We start from the raw sequence: 18114 nt of genomic DNA, 5'->3' as shown, positions 1-18114 counted from the left end.
GAGTGAGGATTTGCATGATGGACACTGATAAATTCATCAAATTGTTACCGCAGAATTTTTCCAGAAGCCAAAAAACATTGTCACTGAGATATACATGTCACATATACAGTGTGTAAAATGCAGTATAGCTATAATAATACGTACAAAGATCAAACAGCGCTATTAATCTGCTTGCACTAGCTGTGACATTACAAAATAATAGTATATATATAATATATACATGCATGCATGGTATATAATTTATAATTATAAAGTCTGTATCAGCTGGCAGCATTAGTTACGTAGTGTTATGGTATCCACCTTCCTGAGATGAGGCTTTTGAAAAGTGGACGCGTAAGAAAATCTAGTCGAAAGCCGAGGGCTTTGTTTGTTCTTTGTACTAGTCACACTGTAGTGAAAAAAGTCAATAAATGTTGAGGGGTGCATGCATGTATAATTATTAATGTAAGATCTATAAAGCAAACCAACTTGAAGCTATTAGCTAATAGTGAATGCATGATTAAGTTCTCTGCAGTTTTATTAATATTTTCGACCGCGGTCATTATTCGAAAACAATACGTTGTCATTGACAGCGTGCAATTACTTGACAGGTAATTGCATGCTGTCAATGACGATGTGCAATTACTAGACCGGATGTGCTATTGCACTCTTATAGCCACACTATTAATTATCAATCTATGCTTGCAAGTTTCTACATGCATGCACTTATAATTATTATAACTTACTGGATTTTCCCATTCCAAACTTTGGAACAAAGAGTCTCAGTCAATGCACAAAAAAGTTCTTTAAAAATAGCCTCATCGTTTTCCAGACGTGGAGACCCAGTGTAGTAGATATCTTTAATAGTTACGACTGGTTTGAGTGTGTCCTGAATGATGCCACTGGAATAATAACAGTCTTGCACATCCACAATAGAGTTCCAATTATATTCGTTGTTTCTCTCCATCACTTCCTACCAACAGAATTTATACGGTATATATAGTAAAATGAAGTGTATATACAAGCACTAACACATGCATTACACTAAGTATTGTGCACTATAAACATGCATGCATATAATAGAGGAACTCACCTCGACACATTCTTGAACACTATTATTAAGAGAAATAAACTTGCTTGAAGTAAACAGCATGTTATCGACAACTTCATCAATGGGCTCCAGTAAGCTGTCGATCACACTACTTATTGATGTCGTGGGGGAAGTGGTTGGCAAAATACGAGGGACTTGAAGCACAATGGATACGATCTTGTCAGGATCCCCGGCATCATCAGTGCCATCAATTCCTCCACCATCAATACATTCATCTGCATCATGACACTCAGACTGTGTATGATTGAACCAAAACCAAAGCAGAGATTTTCCTGGCAGCAATGTTTTAAGAATGATTGCTGAAAGATACACAGCAAAAGCAAGGAAACCAGTTTGAAGGAACGAGTAAATCACTTCGAATGAAGAAAGCATTGTTAGAAGTAGAGACACTGTTATTTCAGATCATCAAGAACTTGATTTTCTTATACTGCACTAGCTAGCCTGACTAGGGAAACTTATATAGGTGCAAGACTTGGAGCTGTTTTAAGTGATAAGATATGGAAAAATTCCCAGGGACTATGTAACATGCAGTTGTAAACCCAGGTTAGGGGAAATCCCAGGTAGATTACCATGCATTGTAGTACATGTATGACTCAACACTCCCCAGTGGCAATAACAATATTATTGCATGTGCATAATGCTAAGTAAACACATACATTGTTCTACATCGTGGTAAGGCACATGCATGGGCTCTTCATGCATGATATGAAAATTGAAGACTTCTTCGGGATCGGTAACTAAATTATAATGTTGATCTAACTACGTATAGCCTGCCGGCCATGCAAACTGACAAGTTTGTTATGAAACCAATAATTAATGTATCAATTTGCGTACAGTACACCTCCAAGAACATCATTCTATAATTATATCAAAATAAAAGTGCTGATTGACAAACAAATTATAAAGACAAGCATAAAAAACAAAAAAATTACGAAGTATTGCACTGTTTGTAAGCCCATTTGATCACAAAACAAATAATTATTGGTAATATAAAAAATAAAAAACTACCAATACTCATAGGAACTCCAAACAGAGGATTTTTAAGAGTAGGAAAAGTCTGTATTGTTCCAGTAGTAAAACTATTGTGGTCCATTTGTGCTAAAAACACACACATGCGTCTCAAGGTGTACGATATGGGGATATATAAATTATAGGAGGGTGATGTGAAAGGTGACACACATGTTACATTCGAGCTGACAGAGCTCTCAAGATTATAAATATTTCGAAATCCTTTGATCATGTACTGAAATGTTGCATTCATTATTTCTGGTGGGATCACCCAAGCACCACAATAATTATTGTGTGGACTTTGTGGGACCACAAAATTCACTCTGTAGTCATTGGATGCGTTTAATTCGAAACGTTCAAAGCTTGAGTTGTCAAATCCTCTCAAAAAGGATTTACACTGTTCAAAGGTAGTCAGGATATAGAGTTCTATCTGTTGGTTCAAGCCAGTTACCGAAAAGACAACACTTGAACCACCTAGCATGAAGACACTAGCAAATGTAACTTCAACACTATTTGAAAACATCACCAATCTCCGTTGGCTACTGCTTGGCTTTTTTTGGTCATGGCTGCTACTTCTCGACACATTGACTGAGACGGAGCGTGTTTGCGGCGAGATATTCGTACAGTCGTAGTAGCAAACTTGAAGGTCAGACTGATGATTTGAATTTAGAGTGAAGTTCACTCTTTCAGTGAAAGCGCTACTCAGTGGTTCTCTTGCTACAAGTATAGTGTTGTTTCTGTAGAACAGCACGTCTTGTGTGTGGGATTGGGTGCTACTGAGCCAGACGCAGTAGAGGCTGAATCCGACCAGGGCCACGGCTACAAACACGTAGAATACAATAACGAATAGACCTGTAAGTGGAAAAGATGAAAGCATAATAACCTAAAACATAAATTTTGTGACAAGGTATACGCTAAAATATTTTAAAATTTGCTTGAATTTAGACACTCATATACACAGCCATTGAGCACAAGTTCTGCTTTCACTCGTTTTCTAAATGACATACACTAAAAGTTTTCTTATTAGGCGCTCTTCAACTTATAAGCGCACATATCCTTCCTCATGTGGGATTATAGGCGCCCTTGCTTAATAATGCACGCCTATGTATGACTATAGTAATAACTTACACGAAATACTTTTGAAGCTGTACGATCCTTTCTGTGTATGCATACCTGTGAAAAAAAGAAGTTAATTCAATAATTACTCATCCATGTATCCATAAATCTATATACCAACAACAAATAACTCTCCTTACCAAAGAAAATGGATTTCACGAATACTTACCAAAGAAAATGGATTTCACGAATAACTCGATCATAATGTTTACTAGGAGCACAAAAAGAAACTAGCAGCTCATTGGGAGCTCCATGAACACAAACGAAATCTCTATAATGTATGGGGGACTAAATCTATTGAATTATACACTCCAAACAATAGGCATCCCCAGCCTATAATTATTACAGAACCATAACACTCCGTTAGGACTCCTTAATTTCATGATTCTTTGTCCCTGGCATAGCCCACCATAAATTATATTACGAGTTACCCATAAAGCCTTGCGTGAGACTCACCACACCCTCCATCAACTGCATGTCCTTCGCTGCTTAGAGCTGCACAATACAAAACACAGCATACAGCATAATACAATGACAATCCCAAAATAAAAACTGTGCAGGTGTTCGTACTATGCAGGTGTTCGTACTATACAGTATGATTGTACATGCATGGTATCTATGTGGATATTGTTACCTTGGAAGCTTTTTGCCGAAGTTGTAACACCTGCTGCTGCATGTCAGTAGAAAAGTATACATGATTTTATGTACTAATTAGGAGAAACGAAATCAATGTTATTAGATACGACGTATACATAGAATATTACAGCACTCAAATCTATGTATGTGCTATACACATACACAATTACTCTGGAGCATTGTACGGTAATGGTGACCATTTACGTACACAATTAGTAATACGTATAAATCTATATTGTTCAGTAGGTCGCTTGGTCAACACAACTACTGAGAACAGAAAATAATTTACAGTGGAACCTCTAGCTACTAATGACCACCTTCAAAGAGCAACTACCCACTATAAAACGGCCAAGAAACTCGGGTCAGGATTGAAACTATACAATAATTTTGTAAAGCAACCTCTTAGGAACAGCCACGCAGCTCTCTACTCCGTCAACGAGCAACTTTCTAGTCCCCAATATCAGCTTTAGCTATTGAAAATAACCTCCCAGATCACACCCTGAATCAGCAAACATTATGGAGGTGGTTAGTATTATACCGACCACCCCGACCATGCAGTGTGGGCACATCCGGCCTGCTTGCATGCGGATGGCAATCAAACCTCTCAAATAAGACCACCTTTCTATAATGACCAAAAGGCTGTTCCCTAATGGTGTCCATTTTATGGAGGTTCCACTGTATGATAATAACAGATAATCAATTATAATCTGGGAGCGCTTAATTCAGCAACTACATGTACTTGCAAAAGTACAACTTCATTTATAGTAATGCTACTGAGGTGACCTTTACAAAAGCCAACAATAACAAACAATATAAAATTATGTGTGTCCAAATCATACACACATGACTTGCACACATAATACGCTATTCAATTCATGCAGGTTGACCGAAGGCACATAGGTTATTACTGTCACGTACATGCACGACCTTATACTGCTGTAACAGTAAACACAAAAATACATTTCATACAAGTATGCATTATACCTTTAAAAATTCCTAGCTTCTGCTCAAAAGAAACAATTGATGAAGGATCATCCGGTGAAATGACTCCCTTACGCAGTAGGCATCTGAACAATTCCATTGGAGTTTTGACATCATCTTTATTTTTACCCAACTCCTTTTCCTCAAACTTGTCAACAATCTTCTTAAGTTCATCATCAGTAGTTATTTGACATCCTATTTTAAGGAGTTGCTTTCGAAAACAGAATTGTGCTGTTATGTTTTCTTTATTTTCAAAACTTCCCGAGACACAGAATGGCTCGAGACTTTTAAGACGGGACGCAGTCTCACTCGCACTATCACTAGTACAATTAGATATGGCACACTCTAATGCCTCGCGAAAAAGTTCAGTTGAAATTGTCGGTTCTTCTTCAGACGGTGTAGAAGTCTCGTACTTGTCAAGTAAGAGATTGAAAATCTCCTCAGGGGTTTCTTCCTCTAGATGTAGGAGTATACCTCCAACAATAAATCTCAAATTTTCTTTCTCCTGAGCGCTTGAGAACTGACTGATGTTTCCGACTACTTGTATCCTTTCCTTGGGTTGCTCAGCAATTCTGTAGCAAGAGAGCAATACGTATAGAATCTGATCGATAATACAGATATTAATGGGTTCTCACGGGTAATGCACTTCTTGGCAGAGATCCAAACAAACTATTACATCAGAAAACTCAGTTAGTATGCTTACTAGAAAGGTCACTGAACTATACGTAACACTTACACCGCTGATACGAAACCCAATCAGTGGTCTAAGCATACAAAAAGCACTGATCCGAAACCCCCAATACACACTAATGTGCGAGTATGAGACCGTCCCGGTATAAATTATAGAGTCATCCTATTAAATACCTGCCATTGGATGCAGTGCTAGTGTTGACGATATCAGATATAGATGTGTTGTCAAATGTTCGGACCTCATCTGTTGTTGAGAGGATTTTATTTATAGACATTCTGTGTATTTCAAGGAAAAAAGGCATGATGATCAGCAACTTAACTAAAGCTGTACATGGTGTAGCTATAAGCTAGACTATATTTACAACTTTGAAGACAATTTAATAATACTAAAATCAAACACCATGAGGGTATACGCGGGTAGCTAACCTGAGTCACTCCCAGCCTGATGTAGCCAGCTTTTCACCCGTACCCAGAGACTGACTCGACTGTACTGTACTAGTGGGTGCCGTGGCTTTTTGCACTAAAGTTAGAAGACAAGCACCATAGATATATACTATAAATTACATGGATATGAAACGCCTCTAGATTACAGTGATTCCAGATAGTATCCGGAGTTTTGCTGGGAGGAGGATTGTCTCACAGCTACATGTACATGTACCAGAAAATGAAGAGCTACTGGCAAGCAAAGAATCTGTTGTCACAAGAGTCTACGATTGAAAGCTGAAGTGATACCACTATGATTGGCTTTAACTAGGTCTGTAAAGTAAGTTTTAGTTATGATTGTTCTAAGTTTTAGTTATGATTGTTCCAGTTAGAGCGTTGTAGCTGATTTGTGGAGCTGAAAATGGCTATATTCACTCTTTTAATAACTTTGTGTTAGTTGATCTGCTGTTTGAAAAGAATTACTGTGTTTATTTTTTGTGTAGTAGTTAGCCAGTAGGTATAGGTACTGGGTCCACTTACTTTTGACCTTGTGTATGCTTTTAACTATCTGGTTACAAACAGTTGAAGGTGTTTTCAAGTGTCCTTCTTTGTGTCAGTTGATTTCTTGAACCACATTTGTTGAATGTCTGTACTAAGTTTTATTTCGTAGAGTAAGGGCATGTTCACCGGGTCCACTAAGTTTTATTGATGCACATGTCTTAGTTTGGCTAAAAAGCAAGTTCAAATGTACTAAAAATTCACGCTCTCAATGAATTGTTGTTGATTATTTATTATTTTTCGATTATGAAATATAGCTACATAATTATTATTCATTATTATAGTAGTTACAATGTCATACTTGACTGTTTGCTTATTTTTTGCAGCCAGACTACACCTCAGACAATGCCTCGCGAGAAGAAGGAACCATTCATTGACTGGCGAAAGAATGACACAAGAATGTGACGTCCACATGTCTATGTCAAAGCCTCTACTCCACATCAGCTATTATAGCCAAGCATTATCATGATTCATTCATTTCCAATCTATCTAGACACATAGTTTTTGTTATTAATTAAATAATAATAATATTTTGTGCTATATTAAATCCCAGAATGCACATGTAAAGTGTATCCTTGTTATTGTAAAGCCTCCATCATCATCATTCTCTGTCAGAAATTTTCAAAAGTCGTCTGAGACGCTCTCAGAGCTGGAACAACTAGAGACACACTTTCAGTAGCCATTTTTATTTGGAAAAATTCGTATACTAGACCGTTACATCCGAGGCAATCATCATCCTAGCCTCGGTCCCAGGCCGATTTTTTTTTAATAGAACGAAGTTGAAAAATACGGCCTGGTATTGATTGTATCTGGGCGTGGCAGGAACAGGAAACAAAAGCAGTGATTCTTTACATTTTGTTTCCTGCTTTTTTTCTGTAATACTAAAGGTGTACGTAGAGGCATTTTACTCCCGTAAAAGTTACAGTAATTTAGCTCCGTGTCATGTTTCTTTTGTATCTCTGGTAGGACCAAGGCTCCTCCTGTTGACAAAAGTGTTGTTCTTGTTAATTGTCTCTCCCCTTGTATCTCTCATCATGAGACTCATGATTGACCAGATCAAGAGTCTAAACAATAGAGGTGTTTCTGCTGCCATCCTCAGTAGCAATAAAGGAATCGACAAAGATTTGGTTACCACTGCCAAAGAAGTGTCTTCTGGGAAGTATTTCCTGCTGTATACTGCCCCAGAGGCTGTTGTTGAAGACCACTGTTGGAGGATTCATTTTTTGTTGTACCACGAGTCAATTTGTTTTATGTATTAAAAAACCACGCCCAGATCACGCCCAAATACAATCAATACCAGGCCTAGTAGGCGACCTAGCGTTCAATTGGAGACGGATCGGCCGGGGGTCGAGGCTATCATCATCCCAGCCCAAACGTCTGTTTACGGAGGCGTTTCATATCCATGTAATTTATAGATCTATGCAAGCACTTAGGCTATAATTATAGGCGTGGTGACCTAGCTCTGAGTCGATGAATATCATATGTGGTAGATCTATAGCTGCATGAATGTTGGTGTACTATTTACCATTGTGAGACACAGAAGCACCATACATTAATTTTCGTCTATGGAGTTATCTGCAATTACACCTACGGGTCGGGTATAATGAACTATCTCTTTGGACGGCAGAGAATCGACTAAAATAAAAAATGTATGACAATTAATATATGTAAGATATTAAACAATAACTAATGAACATAAAACACACAATAACACCAAAATAGCCCTATATGGTCTCTGTTTCTTGTACTGGTTGTATGACTCTATCTCCATCTGATAAAAAAAAGGAAAAAGACAGAGGTAAGGATTGAGGATTTCATTTAGACTGCTATCTTCGTATAAATCTACGTAAATTATGCTCGCAGCAGCTTCACTTATTAGTGTATGGTTTGTTAACCACTTTTGCCATCGCATGATGTTAGCTGAAGACTATAAGAAAATATCACAAGGGTGTTTTTTATTGAGTAAGATCAAACCGCATATTTAATTGTTCATGATGAGTTTTTATGCCTTGGTGTGCGCATGCGCAAGCGAGGTATACGGTAGTGTGTTGTGTGTGTGTGTGTGTGTGTGTGTGTGTGTGTGTGTGTGTGTGTGTGGAGTGTTACAGCTGTTCAAGGATCAATGAAGTGCAAGTAAGAGTTTCTATAGGCTTCTAGCTACGTTTTCTTGGATCGAAATTTGTGGATTTGCAAAATAATGCGTTTCGTTCTCGAGTTATTATATTATAGGTAGGATTGCTTACTTGGAATGCCATTGTAGCCTTTTCAGAACAGTGCGTAGCAAAACTTGTCCATAGAGTGTTTCTATACTCTACTTAGCAGCTAGCTCTGTACTAGCTATTTGGTAGCTGCAAGAGTGACAGAAGAGCTGCAAAGCTGGGCTTAGCTGTTTCATGCAGCCATAGACTTTGAACGTTTGACATCAACGATTATAGTCGATCATTTCCCACTTTTTGCTTCATGTTTGGTGCCACCACCGAGGCATCAGCACCCGCGGTGCTTTAGTTTTGTCTCACGCACTGCCGACATTGCAAAAATGTACACAGTATACAGTAATGCTTTAGGCTTAGCTACAGAATGATTTCACTTCCTCAGTCCCGAGTATCCAGCCTCAAGATTTTGAGATTAGCTACCGCAGCGGAATCAGGATATAATCCACCGATAATTCACCGATCGATGCATCATGCAGTGTAGAACTTACCATTAAGAGGTTGAATTCCACCCTGTTGCGGTTGCTCCCTTTCTGCAGAGAACAATTTATGCGTGATTAGAATTACACGTAATAATGCATATCGTATAGCAGGTAAGTTTTATTGGTGCACATTTTTGTATAAACTGCCCAATTTCGTATTTTAAATATTCGTACAGCTCAGGATAGTGACATTGAACGTATCGCGGCAGAATATAATTCATTTTCGTATGATGCTCTACCAGTGGCCTGCCTAACGAGGGGCTTTGGAGGCTTGAGCACCCCCTGGCCTTCCAGACAACCATGAGAGTAATCTAGCTATAAGTACTGGTCTAGCTAACTGAGCAGTTGTCTTGAATTCTCTTACGCAAATGTTACTAGTCATGACCACGCCCTATTGAGTACGCGCAATCAGCATTGGCCAGTTACACACCGACAGGGTCTCAAAAAAACAGTTGACTTTCTTTTTTAGGAATTTCGAGCACCCCCTGCTTCAAGTACTAGAAACGACCCTACAATACAAAATACGAAAATTTTCACCATACGAAAATAACCTGCTATACGGTATAATTATACATGTAGATCTATATAGGTTTTATAAGTACATGTGGCCTCAAAATGCACAACATTAAAATTAACATTCACCTCTAATTTCATCGATCCTCTTCCTCACAATCTCAGCGACATCATCTCTATTGATGTCCTTGAGCCATCCCTCCAATTGTGTGAGAGAGCTTGTCGCCTTTAATGGGTCTAATATTCTCTTCTGCTCTAAGATTTGAAACAATCGTACACAAGTTGAAATTCGATCACGGTTTATGTCGAGCAATTTCCGTGGTATGCGGTTCCTCAGATACCGAAAGTACTCGCCATTTCCGACTTGATCTGAAACTTTGACAAGAAGTTCGTAGAAATAAAGCTTTTCTAGGTCTGGGGACGGCTGGGATGCAACAGTGAATTGTGTTAGTTCTTCAATAAGTCTCCTAGCATAGCCAGCTCCTGTTAGTAGCCTCTTGAACACTGTAACTGCGTTAGGTTCCTCTACAAACACATCGAACACAGCCCTATAGATATCACCAGTAATCTTCGATGGGTCTTCAATGATCTTGAATGAGACCACAGCTGCTGCCAGTAGTTTCAGCTTCTCTAGTTGATCAGTAGAGGCATTCTGGTCTATCTTGTTGAGAATTCCATTTAGATCTAGATCGCTGGCCATTGTGGCTAGCTAGCTAGCTAGTTTGTGCATGCACGCGGCACCACGCCTATATCAGAGGTCAAGGGTTTCCCTGGGAAAGTCCCTACCAAATTGTGTCCAATCAGCAATAAAATTAATAATTAACAACTTTTTGTTAAAGAGGTATTATATTCAAGCTGCTCATGTCATGGCTGCCAGGAACGGAAAAGATCCAAAGGAGCTCAAATCACTAACACATACACCTTCTGGTAGATCCTATTCATCCACTGATGACTCTCCCTACTTGGAATCTGAGGAAGAGTCCCCTCACCTAACAGCATCAGTGGCTGCAAGTGTGCAGTTGTCTACAACAGATTGTACGAAGTCCCAATTGGTAGCACCAGCAACTTTACATATCAATGAGGCTACACCACAAGCTACAGCTCAGCCATCTCATCCAGATTTTCTGAGTGCAGGACAACGGGATTCTAACTCAGAGCCTCGTAGTGGGGCCGGGGCAGAGGGTAAGTGAAAATACTTCAGTGTATCTTTTTGTACCATGGGATTGTGATACTAGATATCCCTCTAAAAAGTTAAGGGTGCACTCTTATTGCACGAGTAACCAGACTATTGATTTCTGATCGTGTATGATGAAGTTCTCTGCAGTTTTCTTTAGCCGCGGTCGTTATTCAAAAACAATACGTTGTCATTGACAGCATGCAATTACTTAACAGGTAATTGTCAATGACAACATGCAATTACTGGACCGGATGTGATACGGGATTAATTGTTGTACACTCTCCAGTCACTAATAGTACATCATACGATTATTGTAGTTATTACATGTGTGTATACATGTTCTTAGATACCATGACCAAGGGCGTATAAAGAGAAGAGGGCATGCAACTCACAATGTATAATGTATGTGTCATATTATCGATAAGTCAGCAGGATATGCCATAGTTTAGCCAACCGCCCACTAGGGAATAGAGTTAAAAAAAAGGCTAGTCTAGAGTATGAAGTGCATGCACGTGCAATAAATTCTTGTCTATTTTTACTAATACGCCCCGTCCATTTATAATACGATAGATTGTAGTTACATGCCCTCTTCTCTTTATACGCCCTTGCCATGATTGTGCAATCTTTTTTTTGATGATATAATAATTACGATCTGATAGCAGAAGGCTTCTGCTAAGTAATTGGAATAGGAGTGCTATAATCATACAAACTTAGTAATAGTATGTCACTTAATACCTTTATGTATTTTGTGTACTTAACTACTAACACAGATCCCTAACTGGTACCTTGTCGTAATGAGTGGCCTGTAGTATTTGTATTTCAATATTCTCTTTGCAGGTAATCCACATGGTCAGTGCACTGAGGAGAATAATGGTGTGCCTTTCTGCCAACCTTCTGAACATACTAGATTGCTTCAACGTCCGGTGCCACAGCTGTCTGTGTTTCAGAGACTCCAAAATCGGCTCAAATCACATCCCCAATTGTGTACGACATGTTCTTTGTGCACTCTTGTTGGACTCTTGATCATTATTGTCTGTGTTGCTGTTCCTGTTGTCATAGCTCCATGTAGGGACTACTCAACTAGCCTGGATATCTTCAGTAACGATAGTATCCTGTTTGTTCCCAACATTGGCACTTCTTGTCACTCGGATTTATTTGCACAAGAATTTAGCTCGACTCAAGATGACTCTACCGTGCAGGAACTTCGATTATATACTGGAAAATGTGAAGATGTCCGTAAGCATCGGGAAACTGTCAGTGATTCGCGGTATGGCTACACAAACGTCACTCGGTCGTTTGGTGTCTACGAGAAACAGTATTTTTCTCAAAACTCAAATGTATCTGTTTCCATTAATGCGTCGACACCTCTTGGTAGGAGTAGTGAAGTGATTGTATGTATTTTTGATAACCAAACACATTTTCAAGACTTCATAACTGATGAGGAGCACTGGAAGAAGCACATTCAGTATGCTGTGTACTGCAACAGTACAATGGTCAGTACAGATACACCTACATTGGCAAGTGTTTTCGATTTCAACTTTAAAGCAGACGCCTACTACTCTATAGGGCTTGGCTCCTACGATTTGATATCGTATCTCGATGTATTTGTTCGTGGGGACCGATATCGATATGATACAGTTAATCTCACGAGGGTCAATTGCACTCTACGAACTATTTCTGACCCCCCCTGTCACCTGCCTATGTTGAACACAGGTGGCTTCCCGTGTGTGTTGGCCCAGGCTGTACCTCCGTCGGAAGGCACACATGGTTTCTCTGGTCTCCAAGTAACATCAGGTGCTGCTATGAGTGTTGCTCATGCAGGTGTTACGATTGGGATACCTGCGACTGTTATCGTGATTGTTAGTGTTGCGTTGACAGTAATATCCGTTTTGTGTTTATGGAAGTTGTCAAAGTCTCAGTGAGTGTTTTATGTGTGTTTGTTTAGTGTTTCTCACGTCTGTAAATTTAAACTGAGTGATCACTTCCACACGTTTTATGTTTTACTCTTGTAATTAATTCTGTGTAATTATGCTCCACTCATAGAGCTTTTACGATTTACCCTTACTAGAGCTCTCATCGCTGTACCATTTTCATTCTCATATCTTTTTTTTTATGTATGTTGCAATTGATCACCATAACTGTTTAACTTTTGTATAGTCTTTGTGAGTGTGTTGTATGTTTATGTCTGCATAACACATAATTTTTTTGGTTTCAGTGTTACTTTTTACCGTATTACTAGAATGTTTTGCGAGCATAAAACATACGAACTTTGCGATGATTGATCAATTCGCAACAATAAAATCCGCAAAACCTAAATTATTACACACGATTCTTGCCAGAATGCAATAGTTAGATCGCAAAGAGTCAAATTTTCTGCTGATTTGGCTCATTCGCAAAGGTTTTTCACCAGCAAAATATTCTACTAATACGGTAACCAAATGTTTCTGCCCTCACTTATCAATATGTTTTATAATTATGACTATTATTTTGTACATGCACTCATCGTTGGGACTGAATTATGATTATGTTTGTTGGATTACATTATTTATTTTGTATATTTATGAGTCTACTCCGATCTACAATTAATTTATGTTATGGGTGCATATTTTGTAGTCTATAGCAATCAGGTTGTTATAATTATATGATCGACATTAATTTTGGGCATGTCTTGCAAATGTTTTCATTTGATGACCATGAATTCAACCATGTGCTTGTAGCTAGATCTATAGCTAAGTCCACAATAGTTGGACCAACCTCGCAATTAAATTGAGCTACTAATTGAGGCTAACTGACTTGTACGTATATATATAGATTCCCTCACATGATACGCAATCTATATAACTAAAACTATACATACGGAATTGACGGGTGGAAACAGAACTACAAATTCTATAAAACAATTGAAGCTATGTTAAAGTTGTTGTGCTATTAAAAGCAACGTACAACATAAAAGCAAGCTAGAATCGACTATGCTGTTTGAATTGCATGGTAGACACATAGCTTCAGTTATTTTTAAACATGAGAAAGCTGACAGCATTGACCTGCACATCAGCCCTGCAGAATGTGAAATACAAATCTTGTAACGTCTCAGAAACAGTTAGTTTTTTAGGGGTAAAAATGCAGACTCATACAGGACTAGTTTCAAGGTGAATCAATTAACGTATCAATAAATTGACGGAGACTCAGCCCCTGCATGAGCAAATAATTAAGATCTATTTTGCCTGACACCTAACCAGTGGAGCTGCACATGCATGCCGTATACATGCTGGTATTTACAAGGCTAATAACGACTATAGCATATACGTATAACGGGAAATTTGGCGAGTATTATTTTGTTTGGCTAATATATACATGCATGTATAGGCCATTATTATTTTTAACGAATTGGCCGTTTTAATTTGTCGTGTCAGGCGTGGCTACAACGTCAACGAATTTGCAAACTAGGTTTCAATGTAATTTATTATGGCCGGATATGGCGTTTTGTGTGTCGTTTGGCAGATAAAATTGTATTACACTTAAATAGAGAGCAGAATGATTCATTATGAATCATTCTGCTCTCTATTTAATTATCGTTGAGACAGACTAGTCAATAGATTCAAGGTAAGATCGTTTTATAGCCGGTATAGGTGGCTGTATTTCAGAAAATATATAGCCGCGGCTAAAAAACGACCTTACCTCGAATCTAATAACTAATTTTGCGGTTCTGTCTCGAGGATAATGAATGGATAATGAACCAATTTTATCTGCCAAACCACACTCAAAACGTCATATCCGTCTGTAATAAACGTACATTGAAACCTAGTTTGGGGCAGTCAGTAACTGGCCAGTATACGGAATAGCGAGTGGCCGCATTTCAGGGTGAGTTTTGTGCTGTAAACATCTAGCTAGCAATCTGTGACAAACTAAATGGCCGGTGTATCGAGGTGGCCGTACTTCAGAGAGCCGGAATAGCGAGAGTCTATAGCTGTATACTTGTAACTTGTACGTAATTATAATTATGACATCAGCTAGTGAATGATCACGATCCTTTCACAATGACATGTAATTGTAGTAATAATTATTATTATTGATGGTACAGAAGTACATTATATACGTTACTGCATGGTGTGCTATATTATACGTAGTATTGGGGTGTAACAGATCGAGCATGCAGGCATAATTATAGAGAATTGCACAACTTACTTTCCACGTAGCAGTGTATTCTTCAGCGTCTGTGTAACTTCCCTCACTGTTACCTCTTTATCGGGTAGTTTCACTTCATAGGAAAAGAATAGTTCAACAATAACTGTGGGTTTTAGTGAGTCTTTGCCTTCAGTACTGTCTGTATGCAGTGAGAAAGTAATTGTGAGAGTGTTGTAATAACATTGCAGCTAGAAAAGATACTGACTTGACTCAGTGGCGTATAGGAAGCAATTTATCAATGGGGGGAGGGGGCTCTGGCCCCTGAAGCCCCCCCTTCCTACGCCACTGCCGGCTTGTATAGTATATACGTATAAGTGAAAAAGCCCCAAAGCAAAACTCAAAGAGGGTCAACTGTGGCCAAATTCTACTACCTCAGAAGTACCTATATTAATGTTGACTATACTTACGATAAGGAGCGGCAGTTCTGCAGTAGTATCCGGGTGGATCAAAAGCAGCACTCACAGAAACAGCTGATGAGTTAGAGGAGGGGGACTGTCCATGTGCATGTGAGAGAGAGTGTCCATTAGGACAGGCTAGTTTCGATATATTATACTCACCACTGCACTATCTGGTTGATCTACTTGTCCTGTAGTAGGTGCACCAAGAACTCTAGCTCCCAACGTGCACTGAATACAATTCAATATCTTGATCTGCAGTGACATGCATGACATTGTAATAAAGCTTGTCGTACCATTAGAGACTTGAAAAATGTGAACTAATAAGGTTCTCAGTATAAGAATATGGCCTGGGACTTATAGTAGAATGCCAATGTTGATGTACATGCAGATACCATGCACTAGCTGAAGGATGTGGTTAGTCTAATGCAACAAAGGCCTAGGGGCAGCTTTGTTGGAAACACAAATAGTTGCATATACGCATACCAAGTGTAAAGAGATAGAGATATATATACAGCTAGCTAAAAGCACCAACTAAAGTAGACACAGGCTCCAAAATATGGCACCAGTCCCATGCATGTGTATCATAATAATAGGCTTACCCAGACCCAATGATTACAACTATAAATATTTACCACAATTTTTAATTAATGCAATTTGTTGCAGCCTCAGGCCGGGAGGCACAGATATACCATCGAACACCTCAATACGCATGCACTGGTATAGATGCTAACATATACATTGTATTAAGATCTAGCTATGAAATATCTGCAAGCAAAGGCTATAATACATGCAAAGGCTAAATAATACATAGTACACTAGATATAAGATAACTAGATGCTAGACTGCAGTCTATACCCGGCCTCATTCAGATCAGATACCTCCTGCACTGCCCTGAGAAAGACATCCAGGTCATCTGGTTTGACTGGTCCCATCTCCTCAGGAAAGCATACCTTGATCATGAGGTTACTGTTAGTATTAGCTTGCAAACTATCCTGGCCTGACATCTTACAGCAACCTGCGGCACTGCTTTCAGTATAAACATAGATAGAAAAGGGAGGGATTGGAAACGAATCACGTGTGCCGAACACTCCTTGTCTGCCGGAAGCATAGATCAAAGAGGGAAGTGATCACTACTTATACTTCCTCAAAATAAAAATTGTGTTCCAGCCAGCTGATTTCGAGTATATGGCTTTCTAGTTCTCAAGAATGGCTTTCTAGCTCAGGTCTACATTTGCACTGTACAATGGAAAGTAGTGCTCCGGCTCCATTTCAGAGTAAGTGATGTTGAACTGTTTGTTAATAATAAATAATAATTAATTACTTTCCATTTACTTTCTTTCCTTTTCATGTAAATGCAGGTAGGTTTAAGGAAGCTTTTATGACTGTTTTGACAGAGAGTACATAGATTCAAAGCTTCATCACCAGAGGAAGCAGTTGCCCTCAACACAGCTTCTGCGTTGATAGTTAATTTCGTTGGAGGGTTCTGAACATAGTGTGATGGTTCGGGCTGAAATTCTACTCAGAATTGAAGTCGTGACACTCTGCAGCATCATTTAATTATCATGCACAGTTAAATTTATAGAATTGAACAATTATTTATCAGTTAAGAATTGAACATGTGAATGTGATTGAATTAACATGTGAACAATTGATTTCTCTATACATTATGCTGCCTTCTTTTGGGAAGGGGTTATTCTCATCACCTAGCTGCAATGGTCGTCTTCTATTGTCTTTCAGCAGTTGCCTCTAATTGTTGCACATGTGCTGTTGATCACCCGAAGAGCCTGTGTTCTTAGCAAATTCACTAACATTCGGGTTCTCGTTGGATTTACCCCTCTGTCTTTGTTGGCCAATTTAACGGGGTCCTGGCACAACCTGTTGCTGATGACTCCAGGTATTGTGAACAGATATCTAACCATCTCCACAAATGACCTCACTGCAGGTATTGTTATAAAAGTATAGTGTGGGCAATAATCAGTATAGCATGCTTACCAGTAATCCTAAATTCATTCTTTTGTGAATGACGATTCAAAATTTTCACGGCATTTCTGTAAGTGCAAACAAAGACAATGCAAAACTTCAAATACTCCTCTAACAGTATATTAGCAGAATATATTCAACTAGCCCTTTTTAGAGATGAAAAAAGGAGACAAAAAACACTCCTGAAATACTTTATTTATTGATATAGTACAAAAGTTTCACTTGTATCATTCAAAAAGTAATACTTACGCAAAGCACTAGGACCCAAGTATACAGTTTGACACAGGTACAAACTGCAAATCAGCTTTACATATGTGCTAGAGGGAGACATAATTTTGACTATCACCTTACCCTACAAAACTGGCCTATTATTCTGCTTCAACTCTACTGAAGTAAGTTTCTAACTTACCAGGTATGAATACAGTTAAGCCACGGACATCTGGCCTAACCCAGAAGTCTAAGTTAGACTCTAACAACGTCTGCAAGAACTGAGTCAGAGAAAATCTTTGTTACAATCCCGCCAGAACGTGATTACGTAACAAGACAAGGAGTGTTTCAACGGATATCATTGAAATTGTCGTTCGTTTCCAATCCCTCCCTCTTCTATCTATGGTATAAACTGCAGTCCTTTGTTTTGTTTATACATGTCTAGAAGGTGTGGTTGATTCCA

The 18114-nt window shown here is 38.7% G+C and overlaps 5 protein-coding genes and 2 long non-coding RNA genes across 10 annotated transcripts; 2 read left to right on the top strand and 5 right to left on the bottom strand.

The window, feature by feature from the left end:
• Positions 1–9: 9 nt before the first annotated feature.
• On the bottom strand, positions 10–1597 carry LOC135344971 (uncharacterized). Its single transcript, XM_064542280.1, has 3 exons — positions 1073–1597; positions 726–952; positions 10–388 (listed from the first exon to the last, which is right to left on the bottom strand). Exons 1-3 carry the CDS (start codon positions 1460–1462, stop codon positions 274–276), a joined length of 732 nt encoding a protein of 243 aa, XP_064398350.1. The 5' UTR covers positions 1463–1597; the 3' UTR covers positions 10–273.
• LOC135344965 (uncharacterized) lies at positions 1077–6113 on the bottom strand. Of its 3 annotated transcripts, none has more exons than XM_064542263.1 (7): positions 5948–6113; positions 5696–5797; positions 4835–5403; positions 3849–3884; positions 3671–3709; positions 3227–3271; positions 1077–2950 (listed from the first exon to the last, which is right to left on the bottom strand). In XM_064542263.1, the coding sequence occupies exons 2-7, from the start codon at positions 5794–5796 to the stop codon at positions 2019–2021; spliced, it is 1722 nt and encodes a 573-aa protein (XP_064398333.1). In that variant the 5' UTR covers position 5797; positions 5948–6113; the 3' UTR covers positions 1077–2018. The 3 variants fall into 3 exon arrangements, with proteins under 3 accessions (XP_064398333.1, XP_064398334.1, XP_064398335.1); XM_064542264.1 differs by having other exon boundaries at positions 3849–3881; XM_064542265.1 differs by having other exon boundaries at positions 2735–2950; positions 3646–3709.
• Positions 6114–6146: 33 nt separating this feature from the next.
• On the top strand, positions 6147–7120 carry LOC135344973 (uncharacterized). Its single transcript, XR_010397599.1, has 2 exons — positions 6147–6284; positions 6829–7120. It is a non-coding gene; the product is annotated as an uncharacterized LOC135344973 (long non-coding RNA).
• A 1008-nt stretch (positions 7121–8128) lies between these two features.
• LOC135344840 (uncharacterized) lies at positions 8129–10448 on the bottom strand. The gene is made up of 3 exons (XM_064542125.1): positions 9837–10448; positions 9204–9245; positions 8129–8273 (listed from the first exon to the last, which is right to left on the bottom strand). Exons 1-3 carry the CDS (start codon positions 10405–10407, stop codon positions 8227–8229), a joined length of 660 nt encoding a protein of 219 aa, XP_064398195.1. The 5' UTR covers positions 10408–10448; the 3' UTR covers positions 8129–8226.
• A 69-nt stretch (positions 10449–10517) lies between these two features.
• Positions 10518–13479, top strand: LOC135345185 (uncharacterized). Its single transcript, XM_064542547.1, has 2 exons — positions 10518–10889; positions 11722–13479. The coding sequence occupies exons 1-2, from the start codon at positions 10574–10576 to the stop codon at positions 12804–12806; spliced, it is 1401 nt and encodes a 466-aa protein (XP_064398617.1). The 5' UTR covers positions 10518–10573; the 3' UTR covers positions 12807–13479.
• Positions 13480–13701: 222 nt separating this feature from the next.
• Positions 13702–16509, bottom strand: LOC135345181 (uncharacterized). 2 transcript variants are annotated; one of them, XM_064542546.1, is made up of 5 exons: positions 16343–16509; positions 15624–15716; positions 15474–15558; positions 15066–15205; positions 13702–13934 (listed from the first exon to the last, which is right to left on the bottom strand). In XM_064542546.1, the coding sequence occupies exons 1-5, from the start codon at positions 16466–16468 to the stop codon at positions 13887–13889; spliced, it is 492 nt and encodes a 163-aa protein (XP_064398616.1). In that variant the 5' UTR covers positions 16469–16509; the 3' UTR covers positions 13702–13886. The 2 variants fall into 2 exon arrangements, with proteins under 2 accessions (XP_064398616.1, XP_064398615.1); XM_064542545.1 differs by having other exon boundaries at positions 13702–13938; positions 15067–15205.
• Positions 16510–17108: 599 nt separating this feature from the next.
• LOC135345183 (uncharacterized) lies at positions 17109–18060 on the bottom strand. Its single transcript, XR_010397658.1, has 3 exons — positions 17854–18060; positions 17457–17512; positions 17109–17400 (listed from the first exon to the last, which is right to left on the bottom strand). It is a non-coding gene; the product is annotated as an uncharacterized LOC135345183 (long non-coding RNA).
• Between the last annotated feature and the right edge of the window lie 54 nt (positions 18061–18114).

Source organism: Halichondria panicea, chromosome 12, assembly GCF_963675165.1.
Source record: "Halichondria panicea chromosome 12, odHalPani1.1, whole genome shotgun sequence".
Lineage (NCBI taxonomy): Eukaryota > Metazoa > Porifera > Demospongiae > Suberitida > Halichondriidae > Halichondria > Halichondria panicea.
The sequence above is the reverse complement of the archived record's forward strand: the minus strand, read 5'-3'. Positions and strand labels throughout refer to the sequence as shown.

Bases quoted from the DNA above. Each gene is read 5' to 3' on its own strand.
- LOC135344971 (XM_064542280.1), bottom strand. From the start codon at position 1,462: ATGCTTTCTTCATTCGAAGTGATTTACTCGTTCCTTCAAACTGGTTTC. The intron at 953-1,072 runs GTGAGTTCCTCT...TTCTGTTGGTAG, and splicing joins GTGTTCAAGAATGTGTCGAG to GAAGTGATGGAGAGAAACAA. The intron at 389-725 runs GTAAGTTATAAT...TTTTCACTACAG, and splicing joins GTTTGGAATGGGAAAATCCA to TGTGACTAGTACAAAGAACA.
- LOC135344965 (XM_064542263.1), bottom strand. From the start codon at position 5,796: ATGTCTATAAATAAAATCCTCTCAACAACAGATGAGGTCCGAACATTT. The intron at 5,404-5,695 runs GTATTTAATAGG...CTCTTGCTACAG, and splicing joins AGCACTGCATCCAATGGCAG to AATTGCTGAGCAACCCAAGG. The intron at 3,710-3,848 runs GTAACAATATCC...TGTATTGTGCAG, and splicing joins TTCGGCAAAAAGCTTCCAAG to CTCTAAGCAGCGAAGGACAT.
- LOC135344840 (XM_064542125.1), bottom strand. From the start codon at position 10,407: ATGGCCAGCGATCTAGATCTAAATGGAATTCTCAACAAGATAGACCAG. The intron at 9,246-9,836 runs GTGAATGTTAAT...TGTTCTCTGCAG, and splicing joins GAGGATCGATGAAATTAGAG to AAAGGGAGCAACCGCAACAG. The intron at 8,274-9,203 runs GTAAGTTCTACA...TTTTTTTATCAG, and splicing joins TGGAATTCAACCTCTTAATG to ATGGAGATAGAGTCATACAA.
- LOC135345185 (XM_064542547.1), top strand. From the start codon at position 10,574: ATGGCTGCCAGGAACGGAAAAGATCCAAAGGAGCTCAAATCACTAACA. The intron at 10,890-11,721 runs GTAAGTGAAAAT...TTCTCTTTGCAG, and splicing joins TAGTGGGGCCGGGGCAGAGG to GTAATCCACATGGTCAGTGC.
- LOC135345181 (XM_064542545.1), bottom strand. From the start codon at position 16,468: ATGTCAGGCCAGGATAGTTTGCAAGCTAATACTAACAGTAACCTCATG. The intron at 15,206-15,473 runs GTAAGTATAGTC...CACTGCATACAG, and splicing joins CAGAACTGCCGCTCCTTATC to ACAGTACTGAAGGCAAAGAC. The intron at 13,939-15,066 runs GTAAGTTGTGCA...CACATTCTGCAG, and splicing joins AATACACTGCTACGTGGAAA to GGCTGATGTGCAGGTCAATG.